The sequence below is a fragment of the Kryptolebias marmoratus genome, linkage group LG10 (genome assembly GCF_001649575.2).
Source record: "Kryptolebias marmoratus isolate JLee-2015 linkage group LG10, ASM164957v2, whole genome shotgun sequence".
Taxonomy (NCBI): Eukaryota; Metazoa; Chordata; class Actinopteri; order Cyprinodontiformes; family Rivulidae; genus Kryptolebias; species Kryptolebias marmoratus.
This window is the reverse complement of record NC_051439.1, coordinates 19,344,986-19,368,441: the sequence shown is the minus strand read 5'-3', so window position 1 is coordinate 19,368,441 and position 23,456 is coordinate 19,344,986. Positions and strand designations below refer to the sequence as shown.

The following is a 23,456-nucleotide window of genomic DNA, read 5'->3' as shown; positions in this document are numbered from 1 at the left end:
TGACCTTCCAAATTGTTTGTTTCTATTATTAATATTATTCACAGTGAAATATAAATAATAAAATTTGTTGTCTTTTGTGAAATCTTTTAACTGAATTAAAATCTCTGACCAAAAAGCAGTTAGTTTGTGTTACAAGTAGGTTTTGGATGTTAATGATTATCTACTTGCTTGGCCTGTATCTTATCTGGGCTTTTTCATTTACTATTGAGGTTTCATGACAGCAACAGCATAGAGGCAATGTCCACTTGCCAGCACAACTGGCTGGACTTATTTCAACCTTGTTATGGACATTTTCTCTTGATTTGCTTTTGTTAAAACACCAAAAATGGATTTTTCACTGAGTTTTAGATTCATGTGGATTGTGGGTGCAGTTTTTGTGATTCTGCCTCGCTCGAATGTGGGACTGTTGTCTGACTACAAGATTTGTGGAGATTCCGAGTGTGAAAGTAAGAGCAAACACTTCTGCAACGTTTTGTTGTTGTTGTTGTTTTTGTTTTTGAAATGGAATTACAGACTATGTGTCACTTTCATGATCTTTTTTGTCTTTGTTTCCTCACTTTTGTGTGTGCAGGTCTGATGGGCCGAGCGAAGGCCGTAAAGGACCACAACGGTAAGGACTGTCGTTTCCTGAGCTTTAGACGTGGCAACATCATTTTTGTATACCACAAACTTACTGGGAAAAGGGAAGACCTCTGGGCTGGCAGTGTATGTATTAAATTTTCCTTTTTTTCCTTGATACAATGCTAAATTTGTTGCAGTGCTTAACTAATGCACACAGCCACTTATCTTATAGTCGAAGAGATAAGTCCTAATTATAATACAGACAGCTTTGGTTCAGAGAACTGAGTGGTTGTGATGATTTGATGTTTACAGCTGTAGTTTTTGTAGCTGTTGCATGCTTGTTTAAACCCGACTTGGGTAAATGTCTATAATAGTTCTGTATAATTATGCTGAGTTATAAGCAGATAAATGAGTCGAAGCAAAACCCAAATGATTTTACTGTATTTCCTGTAAGATGTTTGTGTTTCAATCAAATGTTTGTCAAAAATAGTCTAAGCTACTTGGGACCCTTAACATAATTGACAACTAAGCTTAGAAATGTGTATAATTTCAGGAATAAATACAAGCACATTTTATTTTTTCATGTTTTTAATGTCAGTGCCAGCTTTTACTTTGTCATCCTTTTTCACAAACATGATTTAGCTATAAATGTCATACACATCAAACATACAGCACACAATTCAAGGTAAAGGGAATCATTGGGTTTGTATTTGGGTCTCTAATCTTTACCTCTTCTTTGCTTCTTTAAATCTTTGTGGTTGTCTGCTTCTTGTAACTCAGTTTGTTGTATTTTTAGATTGACAAACAGTTTGGCTATTTCCCAAGAGATGCTGTGCAGGAAGAACAAGTTTATGCAACTACAGAGATAGTAGTGAAAACACAGGTAAACTTAGTAGTTGTTCAGTTACAAGACTTTAAAAAATTACTTTATTTGTAAAAAAAAAAAAGAGTGTAAGGTGATCATGAAAAAGTACCTTTATAAAGCATTTACTACTGTATTTGTTCAGTTGCCTCCAATAATACATTATGTCCATTTTTTCTGCAGAAATCTGACTTTTTCTGTATGGATGAGTCTGGATATCCTATTGACACCACTTATCTGGACGATGATGATGTTCGTGATGATAATGAAAAAGTACAAACTCAGGAGTCAGAAACCATTCAGATTAACCCAAATGCTCCAGACACAAATGCTGACAGCCCTTCAACGTCTGCAAATGCCTCCACGGAGGGTGAAGCACAAGAAGCCGAAGAAGAAAACAAAAATCTCAGTGATGCCGCTGAAGCTCATGAGGAAGCACACAAGGCTTCTGCAACTCAGAAAGAACAAGGTGGGTCTCCCTCCTCCTCCTCCTGGCTGGGTTCTTCCATGACATGGTTAGGTCTTTCTAAAGAGGAGCAATCTGGCAATCTGGAAGAATACGCAAGGGAAGCTGAAAGTAAAGATACCCACACAGCTTCTTCACTCACGTCTTCTGTGACGGGGTGGCTGGGCTTTGAAGGAGATGGAAAATCAGATGACGTGGAGGAAAGTGTGAAACTTAAAGAGGAGTCGTATGCCTCAGCCATGACGGGGTGGCTCGGCTTTGGAGGCGAGACAAAAGCTGCCACTGAAAAAAATGAGCAAAACGGAGAGCAAGGAACGGAACCTGTGGAGACATTTCGGAGCAGGAGGATGTCTCTGGACCTGGAGGGCAGTGAATTACACGAAGAGGAGAAGATAGAGATGGGGACTTTAGGTTGGTTGGGCAGTGGGCTTTCGAGCAGGCTGGGGTTTGGTCAGAACAAACACGATCCAGGAGAAGAAACAAAACATGGAGGAGAAGCTGAAGAAAAGAAGGAGCGAGAGGCGTCTGGTTCTTGGATGGATATGGGGTTTGGAGGCATATTAGGTTACGGGAATGATAATACTGATGATAACGATAAAGATGGTAGCATTGAGGATATCAGAAAGGATAAATCCCTTGAACAAACAGCTGAATCAGAAAATTTGGAAACTGATGGATCACGGGCTCCACTGACAGGTGAGGTAAAGACTGAAAAAGGCAAAGAAACACAAGCTGAAGAGCCTGCAAGCATCCCATCCACAGAGCCAGGCAGAGCTGACAGTAATAATAATAATATTATAGATGATAATGTAGATAATTCTGACAGAAGGGAAAGCAATATCATAGACGTTGAAGCTGGACTCAAGGTTGAGCACAAAGATGTTTCACCTCAGGCTGTCGTTGAAATGTCTTCCAGTGTCAACGGCTTTTCCCAAACAGATGAGAAAGAGTATAACAATTTAGAAAATAATAAAACAGACAAAGGCGACGTTTATCAGATGCACGATTCAACAGGAAATGTGAGAGAAAGTGATACGAGAGAACCTGCAGTAAATGAAATGAATACTACGAGTAACATTAAGGATTTGATAACACAATCTGAGAGCAGGTTGGGCCCTGATCACAGTTTTGGAGAGACAGTTTCAAAGTCCATGGAGCAATCTGAAGGTAGAGAGGAAGATGCAAACTTGGACGAATCAAATGATGTGTCAGTAAAAGATGAATTTAGAGGCAGCGATGATGAAGAAGAGCTGTCTAAAGAAACTAATTCATCTCATGAAGAAATGTTCACAACTCCGACTGAAGAGAGTCAAATCGGTGAGGATGCTGAGGAAAGCAAAGAGCAGAATCAGCTTCACTCATCGTTACTTGAGGGGGAAAATGAGCATATCTCAGCGGAGGAAGGTTTTAGTCCTTCCATAGCAGAAGCAAATGCTGCCAGCTCAACAACACCAGCTATAACTGATGATAATGTCGAGGCAGAGAGCGATCATGAAGAGTTAGGACTGGAGGGCAGCCACCAGGATATTGGATCCTTGCATTCTGTTTCTAAAAATCTGTATGAAGATGAGGACAGAGAACTAATCCTCACAAATATACCAAACATAAGTCATCCACCTGGGTCTCCACAGATGGAAGAAAAAGTCCCAAAAAGTCTCAGTGATGTTGACAATTTAAAGGAAACTTTGGAGGATAAAAAGGAAGAAACTGAGAAGGAGACGACAGACTTTGAGGAAGAAGTTTTAAATGAAAAATCAACTCTGAGTCCTGAAACAGAAATTGAAGAGGGGGGAAAGAAGATAACAACAGAGGGGAAGGAAGAGGAGAAGCAGCAGGAAGTAAATGAGGTAAAGGAAGAGGAACGGCAGGTGGGAGCAGAGGATAGAAGTGAAATGGAGAAAAAGAACCTGGACAGGAAATTCGAAGAAAAAGAGAAGGAGAAGAAGAAAGATGTAAACGAGGAAGAAAATGAAGAGTCAGAGATGGAGGAAACAGAGGAGGTGATGGAGGTAAACAAAGAGGAGCAGCAAGAGGTGGAGGAGCTGACGAAGGAAGAGAAAAACGTAAGTGAGTTAATAGAGCAAGAAAATGAAGCCAGAGTGGAGAGATTAAAGGAGTCTGAGGAGAAAAGGGAAGAAGGCAAACAGATGCAGGACGGCAGCATGAGGCCAGTGGTAGAAAGCAATAAAAAAGAGACACTGGATGATAACAGCTTGGCGTTATCGTTCACTGAAACAACAAAACAGACTGAAAGCCGAAAGGTGGAAGAGGAGAAGAGAGAGGAGAAAGAGGAGGAAGAGGAGGAAGAAGAGTTTGAGAAAGGAGAGGAGGAAAAGACTGAGGAGGGGATTGCAGAAAAGCAGCAAATTAAGGATGTGGAGAACGACCAGCCTGAGTGTTCAGATCTGAATTGTCCTAAAGATGGCACAGAGGAGGCAGTGGAGGTAGGAGATGGGCCTGGCTCTGAGGATGGAGCAAGTTCAGCAGATGCAGCAGCTGCATGGATGGCTGAAGACAAAATAGAAGAGAGGGAGACAAAAGTCCCTGAAGACTCAAATGATGTCTCCGAAGAGCAAATACTGAAAACTGATGGTACAACACTTGGAAGTGAATCCAACTACTATGAAAGAGCTGAACGTTCAGCTCGTGTTTATGACTCTGTTGAAAGTCAGATTCCAGCATCTGAGCGAACTGAGTCTGAAGCTCCTGCCGAGTCCTCACATCCACCTGGAGCAACTGAGAGCGAGAGCAGGGGAGCGTTTGGTCTTTTCAAAAACACGTTTGGCTTTTTCTCTCAAACACCCACCGCAGCATCTACAGGACCCACACAATCTACACAAAGTATTAACTCAAATACAGCTGAGCCATCACAATCACAAGTCTCTGAACCGGAGCTGGCTTCCACCACTGATCCAGTCCTCCCCTCAGAGCAGCCTCATCCTACTTCTACTGAAAACATTCATCTTACTGCTCCCTTAACCACAGAAACACCCTCCAAAACAAACCCCCTCACCAAACATTACAAGAACCTTCTCATCCACATGAGCGGGGACGAGACGGCTGTTTTGTTGGAGCTGTTTGGGCGACACAAGCTGCAGTTTTTAGATTACGTTTTGGCTAGTTCGGAGGCCGTAACTACAAGTGCTGATCAGTCGATATTGTCAGATATAAAAAGACTTCTGGATCACCACGGGGAGAGGCTGGTAGCTCCACATACGAGGCTCACGGATACACCACAGGAAGACAAAGAAAAGACCAGAACGTTCATTGCTCTTCAGAAACTGGAAATGTTACTGAAAACAATCAAAGTCACTTTCAGCACAGGAGTGTCAGATGTCAGTAAACATCAAGGTATTTTTGTCCACATCGCTTAAGCTCTCATGGCTAATAATAATGATATTTCTGATCTAAATCACCCTGTCTGTTCAGGCATGATTGTGTTTTGTCTTCAGAGTGCATTTACACATTCTCCTGCTCAAATGTAGATGAGTCCAGCTGCGCCACATGTTCGACTCGAGGCAAAGGAAAGAAAGACGACCACAGAGATGAGCAGACGACAGCAGGCAGTGGTCCAGAAAATGAGAAGAAATATGTGGATGAGGAGAGAAGAGATAGAGGAGGTCGAGAAGAGGGGGCATCCCTCCCTTATGCTCAGCCAGAATCACAAAACAAAGGTATTCATGATTTAAGTATTAATTGAATTTTAAAACCTGCTTGACCTGCAGCATTCTCAGTTTTTAACAACCTCTCAACCATGACACGATTAAGACGTTGTTTTTGTTGTTTTACTCTGCTATCCCAAATTAAACCAAGATTAAACTTTTGATATCTGTTTAATACAAAACTCTGAGACATATAGAGAATGTGTAAGTTTTAATCAGGATTATATTTGTGACTGTAACTCCAGGGTTAGTGAAGCAAACTTTGGACTTCATTCTTTGGGGGATTGAAGACTCCAACAAGGACATCCTCACGTGGTTTAAGGTAGGGGCTGAGAATGTCCTTTGTTTCACATTTGACACCAGTTTATATTAAAGCTTTTTATCGCCCACCGCCGCAGGCAAAAGGGCGATCATGTTTTTGCCCATGTCTGTGTGTGTGTGCATTCTTCTGTTTGTCTGTTACCAAAATATCTTATAAACCCCTGGATAGATTGTGATGAAACTTTCAGAAAGCGATCACTGAATGTACATCTACAACTGATTCATTTTTGGAGTCCATTTAATTTAAAATGGCTGCCACAGCTAATCAACATTAGCAAACACAAAAATGGATTAAACACAGCCTATTTACAGATACTGAGCTAAAATTTGATGTGGTAGTAGCTGAGAGTCATTCACAACACATAGCTGAGTGTGAAATCTTGCAGTATTGCATTGTGCATAAAAGTTAAGCTTTTCCAATTGTTCCCATTGCTACAGCATATTAGCTTTTGCACAGTTGACTCTACAAAATAAACAGTGTATGCAAGCTGTCTGAAACATTTTCCTTTTAGTCTAGACTTTTTGTCCTTTACTTAATGACATCACCATGAAACATGTTTGCATAAAGGCTTATTTGAAATACCCCAAGAAAGAAGCAGCTGCATTGTACTTTGGATAAATCAGCACACTGGTCAAAGTAGACTGGGCTCTTTAGAAAGGCAGAAGTTAAATGTGGATGACAAGAGGCGCTTTGACAGTAATAAAGTACAATAAATCCAGTTTTGAACCCATACATAAATACAAACATTCATATGGCAAGCTTTATAGACCTTATAGATCCAAATGTAATACTGTCTACAGCACACGTGTAAATTTTAAAGTGTCTTGGTTCTTTAAGACCAACACCTGGGACATGTTGATCCTACTCTCCCCTTTGGAAGTCAGCTTTGCCTTCGTGTCAGTTGTCAGCCTGGCTCGGCTCCGACACTGTCGCTCACATTTGGGGTTTTTCTTTTAGGCTCTGAGCCAAGTCTTTTTCATGCTTTCAAGGGCAAAGAAATTCTCTAGGCTCATATGGACGAAAGAGTGGCCAGCTCGGTGAGTTTAAAGTTTATAATCATGGTGGGAACTAAAGTTGTCTGACTGACTCAAGTTTTCACCAGAGGGTTTAATCTTTATCAGCGGCTGTAAATCAAAGCCGGGAGCATATCTGAGTGTACATTGTTGTAAATAAAACTCTTACGCGGAATATATGTCTTGTGGTTATGTCAGTTGTTTGGAATATTACATTTTTAGTCGATAAAGAGGGATGTTTTTTGTGTAGACACCTGTTTGTTTCCCTCGGTGTCACTTTGAAAGCGCTCCGATGTGTCAGTGTGGCATCTTACAATTGGTGACGTTTCGATCAAACCATTTACAGCAGCGGGGGTTTTGAAATATTTTTGTGATCATATAAAGATACATAAAATATAGATGCTGTGTGTTTTTTCTTTATAGTTACCTCGCTAAATGTTTTCTAATCTCATTTTAATTTTGATTTGTCATACTGCCTTTATTAATTTCCAGAAAATATTAAATATTCGTATCGCTCCCCACTACGTGCTGGAGAATATGGTATACTCCGGGGGGTTGGTGTTGTGAATAGGACCTGAAATCGCCGTTAACCCGGCTGACTGGATTCTACTTTCCAATTAGCATAGATTTTTTTTATATTTTTAAACTAAATTTTAGACCAAATGAAATAATTTGGCCATGGGGGAACATACGACAAGTGAGCAGTTGGCCAGCAAGGCGGCTGACTTCCAGGCGACGGCAGAGTTTTTCTACGGTATCGCCGTGGAGAAAGTGAAAGATGTAGGTGGCGGGTTTGGTTAGCATTTCCCATTTAGCCATCACAGCAGAAATAACGGGCTGTCACCAAAAACACGTCAATATTTTAGTCCTTGTTGCGACTTATTGTTATTTTTTAATCTGAGGTTAGGCTATATGTGTGCTCTGACAGTGCTGCTGGTCAGCTGTCAAGGTTGTTGTTGTATTTCAAACATGTTTATGACTATTAGCATAGTTAGCCGGTGCAGTTTTTTTAATCTTTTAATTAGGTTTTATTCATCCTTCGCGTTGCTTTAACCCCTAGGAGGAAGTGGCAGGTGTTTGGTAATGTTCTCTGTTGTTGACACATTTGGTAATAGCGTATTAGTATTGTAATTACCTCTCAAAACAGCTGTTTAGTCAACAGTGAGTGTAACTGCTTTGTAAACAAGTTCCTGTTTGTCAAAGAGGGAACAAGATCAAGAAAGCCTTGTGGTCATTTTTGAACACCAGCTGCTTTAATACTAGTTTTCCGACTAAGAAATGATCTATAAGTTAAGGACAAGCGACACAATGCCACCTCTAATATTCAATAAACCTTCAAAATGTCCTGGAAACTAGTTAGTATTCATATTAATGACCGTGGTTATAAAGCTAGTTATGTACAAAACTGTTTTTTATTCTTTCTCTCTTCCTGCAGGTTGTTTCGTCACTGCCTGATGACATGAGACCAGGTCCAGACCTGTACGGTGTACCATGGGAACCAGTTATCGTCACTGGCCTGGTGGTGCTGGTGACGTTCCTGTTGTTCACCTGTAGATGTTACAGATCTGTAAGTGAATCGTTTTAATATTAATTCACAGATATATCAGGAGAACAGCATCTGACATCACTTAATGGTAGCGACCCCTAAAAGTGACAAGATTTATTTACGCAAGGAACTTTTATCTAAAGTCTGCCAAATTGTTATTTTCAATATCAATATTGAACAAGGGTTTCATAATTGGTGCATCTGTAATATTTACATCAACAATACAGAGGGTTTATACTTATTGTATATAGATAATTTAGCATTTATTCAAGTTTGAACTCCAAATCACTGCACTGACCTTATCAAACATTTACCACTTTGTTGTTGTTGTTTTTTTTCCTATTTCTTCACAGATCAAGAGCAGAATGTATCGAAGTAAGTTCACACAAAGAATACCGTATTATCACATCTTTATAAAATGATAATGCATCACTGCTTACCTAACTATGAACATCGGGTAGTGGGATACAAAATAAATCTTTTTGACGTTAAAAAATATTTTGACAACCTTTAGTTTTTTGAGCTAAATCTGAAAATGTTTGGATGTTTTTTTTTGCAGGTAAGGAGCGGTGGATGGCTCAACAGATCACACAGCTGCTGGATGAAAAATGTAAAGTCCTTGAGACTCTCAGTCAGTGTCAACAAGAGGTTAGTGCTTGGGATCCCACTCAATTAATGAACTGCTGGCTGCAGACACAACTATTCTCCCCACACTGAGGCAGAAAATCTGAAATTAGGTTTATACAGCCCGTTACACACCTTTAAATGGTAAAGAAAGCTCAAAAGTTAGTCGTGTTGTCATTAAATAAAAGCTGTTGCTTCTACATAACATATGATTATAAAAAGAAATCCTGGTGAAACCTGAATGTTATGGCTGTCATAAATGCTTTATTGTGAGAATCACTTATATTTTATGTTTTTCAGTATGATGAGCTGGAGAATTCACTGAGAGACGGTGGTGTTTTGGCCCAGACTCAAAAAACAAAACAATTAGAGGTAAGATACTTAAATAGATCCATTTATCAGTTCAAACAGCAGAGTGGTTTTATTATTTTTTTTAGAATTTGTGTTTTACCTTAGGCTGTTAGATTCTTAAACACTTGCCATTTGTTCCTTTATTTGTTGTTTTGCTTGATCACATTTTGTTCTCTTGTTTATGGCAGGTTCAAGTCAGACAGCTGAAAGATACTAAAGAGGAGTTTGGGAGAGATCTGGACCACCTGAAGGCTCAGCTGGAGCAGCAAAGAGAACATAGGAAGGAGCAAGAAAGAAGGGTAGGAGCGCACGCAGTTACTATTAAAATATTGTAGAAGTTTAGTAGTGATGTAAAATTGTTAGAGACAATTATTTTGGTTTATTTTTCAGATATCTGAGCTCGAGGAAAGTATTAAAACATTCGAACAGGAAACCAAAGATCTCCAGTCCCAGGATGAGCAGGTGCCGTTCTTTTCTACCTCTTAACAGTTGTCTTTGTGATTTCTCATGTTTTCCCTTTTTTTTCTTCTGCTGCTTTTTATTTATTTTTTATTTCAATGAAACGTTGCTGCTGTTTGCTCTCTAGGCACAAACAACCCTGAAGATATACAATATGAACAGCGACAGACTGCAGGGGAACCTGGAAACAGCACGAGAGGAGAACACAGTGCTGCAGGAGAGCAACACTCAGGTCAGATGCTGCACACAGAGAAGGTGTCAGGGAAGTGATTTAACGTGGTTGAAATTTAAAGTTGTGCTGAGTCGTGTTTGGTTTATACAACTGCAGCCTGAGTAAAATTCATTCAAATAACTGTCATCTTTTGGTTCTTTCCTTTTGTATCTGTATTTTTCTCTCTCTGCTCAGCTGAAGCAGCAGGTGGAGGGATGGGCAGAGAGAGTGAGTGAGTTGGAGGCAGAGATGCAGAGATGTGAAGTTGCCCACAGCGTGATGGTGCAGGATGTCGCCAACAAGGATGAACGCATAACGGTGCGACTGCTTCCTCCAGTCATTATGTTGCTTCTGTCTGGATAACGACAGGAGAAGACTGCAAACTGACATGAACTGTGATTGTTTTCCTGTCTTCAGTCCTTGACAGACAGGCTGCTGAGGATGAAAGGCTGGGATTCAGATCTGGAGGAAGAAGGAGGTGAGGAGGGAGACGAGACGACCAACGGGACTCCACGGAAAGGAGATGAGAGTGGAAGAGGAGACTTAACAGACACACATCTCCAGAAAGTGCAGAAACTTATTTATGCTGCTAAGGTAAACATAATTAGTCTCCACAACATTTAATGTGGCAGACATTTTCTTCAATTTTAAATATTTTTTCTAATGCCATTTTCTGCAGTGGTGGTACAGTAATTTATGAAATATTTCTGGAGTTTAACTTCTGTAACTTTGATTAGTTGAATGCAGACCTCAAATCAGTGGATGAAGATAAGGACAGGGCATTTGCAAAACTGAATGATGAGATTAAGGCTAAAGAACACCTGCAAGGTAAGTCAGTGGTGCTTTCAGCTCATTACCATAACCAGATAAAAAGATCATTTCTGTTACAGCACTTCAAACCAGTAAAGTATGCAGCTTTTACAAAATATACACTGATGTAAAGCTGTCCATTCCTCCCCTCGACGTGGTACCAATATGCCACAAGTTTTTATTTTGGTTTGTGATGTAATTCTTACAACAAAAAGTGGACATATAACCAGCAACCAAAACTCTACATCACTAATACTTCAGTCAAAAAAGTGTTTCTCCTTCTCTGCCTTTTTGTCGATACAAGTAAAGTGTTATGGTTAAATCTGTCAATGTAAACGTACAGGATGATAACGTTTTTTTGTGAAATATTTCAATAAAATGTTTGATACAGATATTCTTTAATATTATATTGTTTCTTTTTCCCCTTCAAGTGAGCATTAAGGAGCTGGAGAACGAGAAGTTAGCTTTACAGTCTGACTCTAAACATTATTCAGATGAGGTAAGTAACCTTAAATTGTTAGCTCAGCCTCATATTAATTCTACTGTGTTGTTTTTTCCATGTGTTAATCACACTGACTGATGTGATCAGGTTGAGCGGTTACAACAGAAGCTCCAAATTATGACCGAAATGTACCAGGAGAATGAGCTCAAGCTGCACAGGTGCGCACTCATAAATATTCCTTCATTTTTAAATCGACTGTAACGTAAACTGATGAGATGTGTGTTTTTTTTTTTAATAGAATGCTGACTGTGGAGGAGAAGGAGCGTCTCCAGAAGGAAGAGAAATTAAATAAAGCAGACAAAAACATTGCAATGGCTTTGGAAGAACTGAATAACTACAGGTAGCTGCTTCATGTGAATATATTCAGTGTATACTGACAGCATATATGGTATGTATGCCCCTCCTTCACACAGCGTTTTGCTTCTACTGCGTTTCAGGAAACGAGCAGAAGAGATGGAGGAAGAGCTGGAGAAAACCAAACAGTCCTACCAGACTCAGATATCATCGCATGAGACAAAGGCTCATAATAACTGGGTTAGTAAAACTCCACCACAGATCAGTTCTGACAGGAAAAACACCCCGAGATCAGCTGCGGCGCGCAGCCCGACACATGCCAGTTGCTGTTTGTGTGTCTGTAGTTTGAGCCCTTTTGTTTCTGTGGTTATTTCTCTGAATTCAGCGTGTTGTCACTCTGATATTTGCAGCTGGCGGCTCGAGCGGCAGAGAGAGACCTGGGAGACATCAGGAGAGAGAACTCCCTCCTCAGGCAGAAGTATGACATCCTGAAGGTTTCTTGTGTCTCTTTTAGTTTGTCTTGTTATATTCTGACAAAGTGTGTGTGTGTGTGTGTGTGTTTACAGAATTACAGACACACAGTTTAAGCTGGACTCCCTCGACAAAGATCCTTACGCCTTGAACAGCCTAGCTAGACCACTGCCTTTCCGAGGTAAATTTTCCCCATCTATGTACTCATAAATAGGCCTGGAGTCGTGATGTTTCATTTAATTCAACTTACAAACTTACAGAATGAGTTCTAAACATTAACACCCTAATTTCAGTCTTTTTATCCTTATTCAGTGGAATACCTGAATAAAAACTTTAGCTTTGTACCTAAAATGTGGATTAAAGCTTCTATGATCACTCTTAGATGGTGCTGTTGGGATTTCTGATAAAGTGAAGTGGGTGAAGTTGTGAAAATTGTAAGTTTTCTTGACAAATGTTCCTTGGTTGCAGCTGAGAGGTCGCCGTACGGTCCTTCTCCTCTCAGTCGACCCTCATCTGAAACCAGACCCTTTCTGTCCCCTCCGACATTAATGGATGGGCCTCCTGCCAGACTGTCTCCTAGAGGTAAAAACTCAAAAAAGAAATAAGATAAAATTTTATTGATCCCACAATGGGGAAATTTGCACGTTACTGCAGCTCAATACAGGAAAGGGTGAGATAAAATAAAGAAGAAAGATACTAAAAAACACTATACACATATAATATATAACAATGCACATATATGATTTAAGATCATATATTCTTAATCATTAACTCTATAAATACTGCATGACGAACTGTACATGGTGATGCATGTTGTGGCATGATATTCTGGCACGTTATCTGCAATCAAGAATATATATAAAGAATTAGTTGAAGCTTCTCAGTTCTGTCTGACTGACTTAACGTCCTCACACCCTCTTTGTCTTCTTCCTCTTTGTCTTCTTTTCTTATTCTCATTCTGGCCCAAACCTCTGGTCTTCTGGTTCCCTCTATTTTTGACGCTCCCATTCTGTCCTTGTCTCTTACATGGATACACACACACACCTTTTCTTTTTTTCCTTTTTGGACCGTTTGCTTTCGCCGCTCGTTTCTTTCCCAGTTTCTCGTGGTCCGGTGGAGCCCCCAGGTGGCCATGGAGAGATGGAGCGCAGTGGAGGTCCTCATTCAGACAGTGGCTCAAACTCTCCCACGTGGGAGAGAGACCGCAGGGGTCCCCCACCGGGACCCCCTGGGCCTCTGGGTCCCCCAGGTGTGTGTAAAGTCCAAGAGAAAAACAAAATACTCCGAATATCTGTGATAAATACCCAGACAGCCTGAGCAACACCAACTCAGCTGTGATCGAATCAAGAACTGGACTGAGATATTTATTCCTAAATGTTTCATCATTTTAATCCAAAACTAAGCACATGAGTTTTTAATGGAAATATATTGAACACCATTCCAACAAGCTTCCATGTTTAAAATAAAAATCCTGCTCTGTGTGAAACACAGGGTTTTCTTTCTTGAAGGAAAGAAAGAATAAACTTTCAAACTAAGCAAACATTTGGAGTATTTTAGCAGTCTGAGGGATGTGGTACAGCTGCACCGTCACATTAATCTCTGTGCATGTGCATCTTGAGAAATTGATTTAAAGCAGTAAATCCACAGATGAGGTTCTAACAATAACTGCAGGTTCTGTTGTCCAAACTGACAGCAGACATTTAAAAAGGAGAAGCTGTTCCAATCATAGTGCAATCAGAGCTGTTATTCAGTGTTTCCTTCTTTTACCAACGGTTCCCAATCTGACTGCAGCTCCCATGAGCAGAGGAGCTTGTTTGGGTTTGTTTGATCCACGTTAGGTAGCAGCAAACGTTCAGATATAACCTGTTCACCACAGCAGACCACAGGTCACAGTCTACAGGACATCTGTGTTTTGTGCATGAAAACACAAAAACGAGCATGTTGAAAGTTCATGCATTGTCTTCAGTGCATTTAGAGTTTGACTCTGGACGGGTATCGTTAGAGACTTCAGTGTAATTACCAAACTTTAAACTTGTTTTTTTTATTTTCCCTGTGTTGGTGCAGTTGGCTGCTGTTTGTAACCGCAGCATCATTAATACTCAGTATGTAGGGGGGTGACATTGATGTTCAAGCACTCTAAAAACAAAAAGTTTAATGATATCTGTGAAAACATTTACAGTAATGTAAGGATGTGGCTTTGTTGTGAAAAAGAAAACAGGTTCGAGGAACCAATCCAGCATTTGGTTTAAGTTTCAATTAATAATTTATTACTCTGTCTTTAAAAGAGAAAGTCAGTTTGTACAACTTCCTGTTTTGTCAACATCACACCATAGATTTGAGTTTGTTGGACTAACTTATGTGTTGTCTCTCAGGTTATATGTTTCCAGAACCGGGGGCTCCCATGTTCAGGAGACCCCCACCTCCTCCAGCAGCTCTGGGCCTTTTGCCTCCTCCTGGCTCCCTCCCACCTGGTCCTCTGCAGCCACGAGGTCTCCCCCCAGGACCTCCTCACCCTGCAGACATGACAGGTGAGTCAGAGAATGTAGACCATTTGGAATGAAGCTGCACGTGTTGTTTCTGAACTAAGTGTTTGTGGATGCAGACGGCTCCTTCAGAGAAAACCGTCTTGGACCCGGTGATCAGGACCTCAGACTGGTGAGTGGCAGACATGTTTGTTTCTGCTTGTGCAGATCTGGGATCCAGCCAGAGCTCAAAGAGGTGTTTCTGTTTGTAGTCTGGTCCTGGTGATCAGAGGACTCCCCCCGAATCAGATCTAAGGATGGGCGGTCCTCCTCCTGGACCCCCAATGGTTCCTATGGATGGTCCCTTTCCCCGTAGAGCGCCTTACGGACCCCCACCACCTCCTGACTTCTACCCTCCCAGGGGTCCGAGGGCTCCTCCCATGATGCCCAGTAAGAATTTCTAACCATTTTTAGTTTATTTTAATATTTATATATTCAGATAGGATCCATGTGCATTTAACCTCTTGTCTCTGCAGTGTGGCCCCCCCCTCCAGGAATGATGGTCCCTCCTCGCCTCCCTCCTGGTGGACCCCTCCTTCCTCCAGGCCCTCATCCTAACATGCCTCCTTATGGCCCCCCACCCCCTCAGCAGTCCCTCCCTTCCCCTCCACACAGTCAGTCACCAGAGGAGAACAGACCTTCGCCTGAAGACGTCATTTGACCCCCCCGCCGCCCCCCCGTTTCTGCTCAAGACTGTGACGATGCTTGCCTGGTTCAGATTTACCTCAGTGGATGAGGGGTGGCAGATTTCCCCGTTTCTGTAACATCTATTTATTCAGCAGGAGGGGATTTAATGAAGTGTTTACAAAGCTGTTCTGATTCTGTTGTTTCCCTTCCAGCACATCCGTCCTTCTTTTCTGCTTCATCCAGCTGATGTTTTGAGATCATGGTAACAGCAAATGTGGCTCTCGCTTAGTGGCAGCTTCCATCTACAGTTTCAGGCTCGTTGGGCCAGAAACAGTTTCCTGTCAGCTCAACTAAGCAGGAAAATCTTGTGTTGAAAAGCTTGATGAAAACATGAAGTTATGTCACCATTTCCACCTGAAGTAGTACCAACACTTTTGTCACTATAGTATTTTTTTAAATGCTGTTTTAGCATTTGTATCATGATTACTCTGTCTATGACAACACTTAAATCTGATCTCATCAGGTGTTTTTTTTGTTTGTTTTTTACTCTGTGGACGAACAAAGTTTATTCCTCAGAGGAGTGTTTTCCCAGATTTAATCCAGTGTCACCGATCTCCCTGTGAACTTCAGCAGACTTTTAAACCATGAGCAACAATGAAACACCCCCTCCAACCCTGTTACAGTGACTTCCAGACAGCTTGTGTTGCACTAAGACGAGCTGCAAATCCACCTGACAGTTAAAATGAATTAAATGGGCTGAAAGGAGAGAGCTGCAGATGACATCTGTGAATTTTGTAAAAAAAAAAAAAGGTGATTATTCATAAATAATAAAGATTCTTAAAACTGTCTTCATATTTCACTGATGTCATTATAAAAGTTGACACAAGAACTAACGTGACAGTGGTGTGTGATTAGGTTTAAACACTGTGTATATTATTTAAATATTATGCAGAACTGATTTGAATCAATGGGTGATTAACAGGTTTCTGCAGAACATGAAGAGGTGATTTACCCAGCAACTTCAAGGGTCACCATGAGGTTCAAATGTTACAATAAGAAACTTATATTTAAGGAACAAAATATCTTTAAAAGACTTTGAGAATTCTAATGAAATTATGAGAAAAGGCTGAGAAATAATAATAAATTACATTCTTTAGTATCTCAGTCAGTGAAAACACAAATTTGTTGTAAAAAATGACTCAGAAACACATCCACGGTGAACAGAACTGGTTGCAGTAAAATCTTTACTCAGTTCTGTGGTGTCTAATTCAGATTTTGGGATCTCTTTGGAAATCATTCAGTTCCACGCCTTCATGGGTAAAGATGACGTTTCTTCTTTTCGCCAACAGTGCCTAACCACATTCTGCATCTACGAAAACCAGCATGTCTGTGAAAGAATCTGGGTGCTTGACTGGCCCGCCTGCATTTCAGATCTGTAACTCTGAGGCCGGCCGCTGAACGAGGAAACTAAAACGAAGGGTTGAGAAACCTCATTTCAGGCAAAAATGTGCTTCAGTGCAAACTTGGGTTTCTGTTGAACTGATTTTACGACTAAAAAAAAAAAAGCAACTTTAGGAGAAAATGTTTTAACATCTGTTTTTACAAAACCCACAATGTTTTCAGAAAGAGGCTTAGATTCTATAGTCAGGGGGAGGGAAATCGCTCGTCCAGCAGGTCAGCTTTCGTTGTGCCTGAGGTGAAAACTGTCGAATGTTTTTAGCTTTTAAAACACAAGACAATAGTTTCAAAGTCTAAAACTAAAGCTTTTTGTCGCTGCAGCGTGTAAGAATCTGCCACATCATATCTCTGATAGAATCAGTTTTTATATAATTTATTCTTCACAGCTAACTAATCACTGACTGTTACTGAGTTTAAAGACAATACTTTCCTCAGCAGTAATATTTTGAGCATATTGTGGTTTTTAAGCAGGTTCTGCCTCTTATTTTTATCTTGTAAGCCCTGTTACTCTGGAATCCCTGATGTGGAAAGCTGTTAAATATTTCATCCATATCAATAAGATGACGACCTGTAAACACGCCTCTCCTGCTCTGATCTGATCCGCCAACGAGTTCTCCTCAACCTGGCAGCGTTTTGTCAGAAACGACACAAAACTTACAAAAAAAAAAAACGTTTAATTGTAAAACCCATCCGCAGAATTAACAAAACATTAAACCGTCAAAAATAACATTTATGAAGTGATTCCTCAGAAAACAACAGTAAAACAAATAAAAAACAGTTATTCTTGGGATGGGGAAGAAGGTTATTGCATGTTAATGAGTAATAAATCTAATATGATTCATCTTTTAAAAAGTAAAAATGTGTCGATGAAGAATAAAAACAACAAATATGTGCTTAAACACAGTGAAAACCATTTCCTTTTAAAGCTGTTTTTGATGCTCTTACTGTCACCAACAGAGTTAGAGGGAAGGAACTATTTGACAGCATACCTCTTTTTGTCAAATTTGTGCATTTTCTTGTTACTGGAAGCTCTTCAAAGCAAAACCAAACTATAAACCACCTCACATTTTGACCCATTATAACACTGAAATTATTTGTCAAACAAAAAGACGTAAAAAGTATAAAGAATTTAACAGCTTTATGGCACAGAAGACATGCTTCTCAAGCCTGCAGATCTAAAAATTTTTATAAAATTTGACTCAACTTATCGACGTCTTGCTTGACACAAAAAACAGCAACTTCCTGGTTTGATCGCTCAAATTTTTCCTCAAGTTTAAACTTTCCAAAAGATTCTTTAATGGGTGGTGAATTAAACACTGACAAAGCAGCAACATATCACTTTTATAATAAAAGACTAGTGAATACGGAGGAGAAGTTATAAAACGTGAAGCGCTGCTAAAAACATCTGTTTATCACAAAATCTTACCGATTTGTATCGCTTTAACATAAAAACTGACATCTTTATTCCTGTTGGTTGTTGATTAATAGGAGGTAAACAAATAAAACGGATTTAAACGAAGCTGCGGTTTTAAAGGAAGAACAAAACATTTGAGTCAAACTGAGTACCTGGAAATATTTGTCCTATACAGTTTGAAAAGTCAACATTAAATGTAAAGACAGACGTAGCAGCAGTTTTACTTCCACTGCTCTGGGATTGTTAATCTCTCAAAATAAATGATTCAAAACTAAGTTTAGCATGAAAGTTATAACATGAAAGGTTCTGAATGTTGGAAGAAGTGAGATGTTTGGATAATAAACTAGAAAACCCTGCATTTATAAAAGCCTGAGTCTAACCAGAAGCAGCAATATCAACCTGAAGGGATCAATAAAGATCGAAGAGTCCTTGTTGTGCGTGAAGTAAGGCAGAGATCTGATCACTGTCAGATGTGAGTACAGGAGAGTGTGGGTCACATGCATACAAAGTGTGTGTGTGTGTTTGAGGTCCTCGTGGGTTTTCAACTGTGTGTGCTTCAGCAGTTGAGAATCGGCCTGTTTCTGTCGGAGGATCTGAAGGGAAACAAGCAGCCGTCTGAGTCGGATCTCCCTCTGTGGGGACCCAGCGTGGCCACGGCCTGAAGGGTAAAACGTGCACAAAAAGTGACAGTTAAAAGGAGCTCGCATACATCAAACACGGCACACAAATCAACAGACAGGCTGGCACCTTTCTGATGGCTGTCCAGTCCTCCAGAATGTCCAGGTCTGGGAGCATATAGACAATATAAGGACGTGAGCAAAGTTAAGGACAATGAGGACAAATCTGGATTCCATCATTTAGGACTTTTTTCCTAAAACAGTAAAACTACTCAACAGAAGCAAAATCAGAGACTGAAGGATATCAGACACCACAGAAGGTCGTCTCCTCTTCTTATCTGGACTTAAAGCATCACGCCTTTTCTTCCTCCCCGTCAACTCATCGTTCCACAGCTCTGAAGATTCAAATGTGTTAAAGAAGCTGCATGAGTATACAACAATAAACACAATTTATTCACTGTTACCTGATGTGATGTCTATGCTGTGTCTGTCCTCCTCAAGTCTCCTAATCTTCTCCTCCAGTTCGTTCTGAACTGTATCAAACAGCAGCAGCTTCTCACTCTGAACACAGGCACAAAATATCAATAAAAAAATCAGTAACTCAAGAGGAACTTGATCTAGTTAGGGATAAGGATGCTGTGATAATCTGTGTGTCTCCAACCTCCCAGTGTTGGCAAGCAGCCTGGATTTCACAATCATACTTGTTCTTAACAGACTCCAGACACAGCTCCCTGTAGATTCCTGACAAAGACAACAGGTATAGGAGTGAACCGTGCGAGGGAAGTGTGCAAAACCTTCTGAGTGTGTCTGTGTGCCCGAGTTACCTGCCACCTTGGTGCGGACCTGCATGTTCTCCAGCAGCACCGCCAGAGGCTCAAGATATTCTGCAGCATGGCCAGCTTCCACCTCTGCCAGCTTGCTGTTCACCTGACTGAGCCGCTCTCGATACAACCTGCACACCGTAACACACGTAACTATAGATCTCACTCACTTCTACTTGTTAAAGCAAACTTTAAATAAATCGGAGTGAGTCTCACTGGTCTTTGAGATCATTAAATTGTTTCTCCAGGTTAGACATTTCGTCCAGACACTCCGTTCTCCTCCGCTCGCAGTCCTCCTCATCCATTTCTGGAACATAAAAGACCAAACACACAACTATTAGTTTACTAATAATGACTGTCTTTTTAAAAGTCAATCCTTAATATATAATAGAATTGTCCTCATTTGCTGAATCTTCAGAGTTTCTCACCAGAACTGTCTCCATCCTCAGACACAGAGGAGGTTTCAGAGTCTTCCTCCTCTGTGCTGGATGCTTCGTGCTCCTGCTCCTCCACCTCCATCTCCTCAGCGGTACTCTCCTTCTTTTCTCGGTCACGATGCACCGGCATAACACCCAGTCACCTCCAGAGCAGTGCTATTACACAGAAAAATTAAATTAGGCTCTTTAAGCATCTTTGCATAGAGCAGTTCAAACTTTAGATTGTAATTCTTGGATTTCTTTTGTTTTAAGACGTTAGAGAAGCTTGTTTGAAAGTACCTTTACAATCTGGGGTTCTGCTTGTGCATCAAAAAGTCAGTTTACTATATATGCTCAGTATTACTTAGGTTTTTTCAGCCTATTATGCCTAATTTGAAATAAACCTGTAGATGAGAGTACTGAAAAATAAAGACGTGATTACATTCTATGCACATGTATACGATTTAAAGAAGACACTAAATCTATCTAAATAATACGCAATGTTCTATTACAGTTTTTTTCTGTTGTGGATCATGAAAATTATTTTTAAACTGAGATTGTTAATAATAATAAAACTCGAACATTGGTAACAATCTACATATTAATTAAAATTTATAAGTAGATGTATAAAACCCAAAGCCAGTTAACAAAATAAGAAAAGTTTATCTTTTACTCAGTATTTCAACTACAATAACAGCTCAAGACAACACAAAGTTAGCATTTGTTAGCATATTAGCAAGTCAGTATGGTTAGTAGCAATAAATTTTCACACACTGATGCAAAAATACTATTACATTTAGGCTTAAATTCCAACTCACAAGGTGGCAAGAACCGGAACGTTTACGTGAACGATTAAACGACGACAAATTTAACGCAGAAAAAAGATAAACTCGTTTTCCCTCGTCCACTGTTTATCTCTGCTATGCTAAAAACAAATCTCGGCAAGGCGCTTTTTATTTATTTTGGGAATTGTAGTTTTCTATGCCGTTGAAATCCTACCATCGACGGTCTGGCACGCGAGACTAAAACTACACTACCCATAGTTCAAAACAATCTGAGAATTCGAGAACGGTCAAGGAAGGATGTTAAAAACTATAAACTGGACTCACCGTAAATGTCAAAAATATGTTACAGTTTTATTAAATAAATGCATGGCATAATTTTACAAGGTTATCTGCATTCATATACAGTTTAGATGTATTTTAAAACGTGTTTGTATTGAATTTATCTTGAGTGGTGTTTTTTTTCTCCCTGCCAGGATGTTTTCTTAGTGGACAGCTAACCAGCTAGTTTAGCCTTTCAGGCTGCGGGAGCTACGATGGATGGATTTGTTTCCCCGCTACGCTGCACGTATTTGTTTTTAGTTTGAACGGTATGCAGCCGATTTTACCCGTGAACTTTTTTGTCGCCGTAGCGGGGAGCTGCTAACCTGCAGCGCGGTGTGGATAAATGACCGAGGACGAACGGGATTTCGGTTCCAGTTTGAAGATTTAACTCCGACCGAGGCTGCGTTCGAGCAGCTGTGCAGCCTAGCCCCTTCTCCTTTCTGTCGCATTCTCGCGTCTCCTGCCTCAGGAATGTTTTCCAAAAAAACTCATGGGGACGTTAAAAAATCGACACAGAAAGTGTTGGATCCGAAGAAGGACGTTTTGACGAGGCTCAAGCATCTCAGAATAATCATAGGTGAGTTGAAACACCTTTAACGAGCAGCTAATAGGTTAGCCTTTCAAGCCTATCTGGAAAATCTGCTTGCAGTTTAAATAAATACGCCTATAATTCCAGTTATTTCTGCTTATGAGCTTACCAATTTTGTTGTCCATTTAAAGCACTTTAAAACTTTTTGAAGACTAAAGCTGTGAAGCGAATCAGATTTTATAATAACATGAAAAAGATGTGGGGTCACATTGGGTGAATTTTATAGTTTATAAACATTAATTTCATTGATTATATCACTGCAGGATATATTTACTCATGAAGGGGAATTGTTTTGTCACAAATGCAGACAATAAGTTACAAATCAGGAATACAGAAGTCAAAATATTGAGTATTTTTACATGTAAAAAGTTGCAAAAATAGCAGTAACTTACATTATGAGTACATTAGCGATTAAGATAATAGAACCAGTTTGTGCAGCTGAAGCTATGCCATATGTTTTTGTCTTTTCTTGTTTGTTTTTGAAGGTAAAGTGGTCTTTAATCAGAGGAGAGGTGTACAGTGATGTGTGAAGCCTCATGCTGTCAGTCAGGTTGCTGTGATTTCTGCAGGGGTGTGCCTGACAGCTGTCCAAAAACCTGAAGAGCGACAAGCCTCCAGTGTTGTTTTTTATTTTTCCCAGCCGCTTCACGCGGATCCGATGTGGGAGAAACGAGAGGATGAGCTCGTATTATGAATAAGTGATGGAGGTGTGAGTGTTTGTGTGAGCGGCTGGGAGCGGAGAGGGGGAAATAGTCTTAAGTATTTCCTCTCTGCCTGCTGTACAGTAGCTCCACTTCCTCTGCTTTTGTGTATGTTTGCATGAAATGGGTGTGCCTCCCCCCATTTCTGTGCTCTATGGGGAACTCAGAGTTATGATAACAACCACAGACACTGACAAACGCATCAAGAACAGAAGCACTGTGGAGCAAAACAGCAGCTTATTATGGTATGAAAACAGCTTTTGTTTAAAACACCTTTAACAGATCTTTATTTCCAGTCCTCCCCCTTGTCTTTGACACCATTTAATAAAAAACAAATGAGGAAACACTATCAAATAGATTTAACACCACTTTAATGAATAAAAGCTCATCCAGAACAAAGTTTACACAGATTAAAGCCAAACATTTCCTAAAGGGCCTTTGCCTAAATATAGTTATACTGTTTTTTAATCTGATATCTTGGTGTTGGAATTTAATTCTATTATTAGAAGTCAGAGTGGGTCAAGAGTTTGTGATTCAGTGTTGGTAAAAGTTGTGTTTGAATGTCATTTCGAAAGTGAAAAGAGAAAATTACTGAGCTTAAACTCTACAATGACAGGCACTGTAACACAGTTTAACTTTAATTAAACAAACCCAGAAACACCTCTCAATGAGAGTGTTTGCATGTATATTTAGTGTATTTTCTCTGATTTGTACAGAGCTGAATGTCTTTTGTCTCTCCAGTGATGAGGTCCAAAGTGACACAAACGTAAACCCGTGATTCTACGTTAATGTCATGCTGGGTTTTAGTTTCTGAGCCCACATGCAGAAACTCACAGAGAAGCAGAGTATGAGTTCAAAAATTTATTGACAGAGATCAGACAGTTCTAATCCTCCGCAGTTGGGAAGCTGCGGTGGGAGACTGGTTTGGCTGCACACAAACGGAGAGCGGGGTGAGTTCAACGACCGTAGGAAAACAGGCTGCTTGTAAGGGTTCGGAGCTTACTTGTAGTAATGATTTCCGGTCAGGGAGG

The 23,456-nt window shown here is 40.2% G+C and overlaps 3 protein-coding genes across 12 annotated transcripts in view; 2 read left to right on the top strand and 1 right to left on the bottom strand.

The window, feature by feature from the left end:
* Positions 1 to 220: 220 nt before the first annotated feature.
* Positions 221 to 16,151, top strand: ctage5 (CTAGE family, member 5). 5 transcript variants are annotated; one of them, XM_017426193.3, is made up of 28 exons: positions 221 to 446; positions 572 to 705; positions 1,358 to 1,444; positions 1,607 to 5,240; positions 5,375 to 5,563; positions 5,797 to 5,873; positions 8,322 to 8,453; positions 8,786 to 8,807; positions 8,992 to 9,080; positions 9,357 to 9,428; positions 9,596 to 9,706; positions 9,798 to 9,869; positions 9,994 to 10,098; positions 10,273 to 10,395; positions 10,495 to 10,671; positions 10,815 to 10,905; positions 11,319 to 11,386; positions 11,477 to 11,547; positions 11,628 to 11,729; positions 11,827 to 11,923; positions 12,094 to 12,161; positions 12,250 to 12,335; positions 12,623 to 12,736; positions 13,254 to 13,403; positions 14,527 to 14,682; positions 14,757 to 14,809; positions 14,889 to 15,066; positions 15,153 to 16,151. In XM_017426193.3, exons 1-28 carry the CDS (start codon positions 326 to 328, stop codon positions 15,335 to 15,337), a joined length of 6,564 nt encoding a protein of 2,187 aa, XP_017281682.2. In that variant the 5' UTR covers positions 221 to 325; the 3' UTR covers positions 15,338 to 16,151. The 5 variants fall into 5 exon arrangements, with proteins under 5 accessions (XP_017281682.2, XP_017281683.2, XP_017281684.2 ...); XM_017426197.3 differs by having other exon boundaries at positions 233 to 446; positions 1,607 to 1,892; XM_017426194.3 differs by lacking the exon at positions 12,623 to 12,736.
* Positions 16,152 to 17,419: 1,268 nt separating this feature from the next.
* On the bottom strand, positions 17,420 to 20,985 carry brms1la (BRMS1 like transcriptional repressor a). 2 transcript variants are annotated; one of them, XM_017426108.3, is made up of 9 exons: positions 20,848 to 20,985; positions 20,042 to 20,206; positions 19,830 to 19,920; positions 19,617 to 19,744; positions 19,454 to 19,533; positions 19,257 to 19,353; positions 19,098 to 19,187; positions 18,923 to 18,987; positions 17,420 to 18,833 (listed from the first exon to the last, which is right to left on the bottom strand). In XM_017426108.3, exons 2-9 carry the CDS (start codon positions 20,178 to 20,180, stop codon positions 18,732 to 18,734), a joined length of 792 nt encoding a protein of 263 aa, XP_017281597.1. In that variant the 5' UTR covers positions 20,181 to 20,206; positions 20,848 to 20,985; the 3' UTR covers positions 17,420 to 18,731. The 2 variants fall into 2 exon arrangements, with proteins under 2 accessions (XP_017281597.1, XP_017281598.1); XM_017426109.3 differs by having other exon boundaries at positions 20,824 to 20,979.
* A 329-nt stretch (positions 20,986 to 21,314) lies between these two features.
* Positions 21,315 to 23,456, top strand: part of ralgapa1 (Ral GTPase activating protein catalytic subunit alpha 1) — a 65,631-nt gene continuing 63,489 nt past the window's right edge. For 3 of the 5 annotated variants that reach the window (XM_017426182.3, XM_017426180.3, XM_017426181.3), the window contains exon 1: positions 21,316 to 21,712. In XM_017426182.3, coding sequence (XP_017281671.1) covers positions 21,607 to 21,712 — 106 coding nt within the window. In that variant the 5' untranslated portion in view covers positions 21,316 to 21,606. Of the gene's footprint in view, positions 21,713 to 23,456 lie in introns of all 5 variants that reach the window. The other 2 variants (XM_017426179.3, XM_017426178.3) reach the window with 1 other exon arrangement.

Bases quoted from the DNA above. Each gene is read 5' to 3' on its own strand.
- ctage5 (XM_017426193.3), top strand. From the start codon at position 326: ATGGATTTTTCACTGAGTTTTAGATTCATGTGGATTGTGGGTGCAGTT. The intron at 706-1,357 runs GTATGTATTAAA...TTGTATTTTTAG, and splicing joins AAGACCTCTGGGCTGGCAGT to ATTGACAAACAGTTTGGCTA. The intron at 11,730-11,826 runs GTAGCTGCTTCA...ACTGCGTTTCAG, and splicing joins GAAGAACTGAATAACTACAG to GAAACGAGCAGAAGAGATGG.
- brms1la (XM_017426108.3), bottom strand. From the start codon at position 20,180: ATGCCGGTGCATCGTGACCGAGAAAAGAAGGAGAGTACCGCTGAGGAG. The intron at 19,534-19,616 runs GTAACTCGGGCA...TGTCTTTGTCAG, and splicing joins GGTCCGCACCAAGGTGGCAG to GAATCTACAGGGAGCTGTGT. The intron at 18,834-18,922 runs GTGCCAGCCTGT...TTTACCCTTCAG, and splicing joins ACTGGACAGCCATCAGAAAG to GCCGTGGCCACGCTGGGTCC.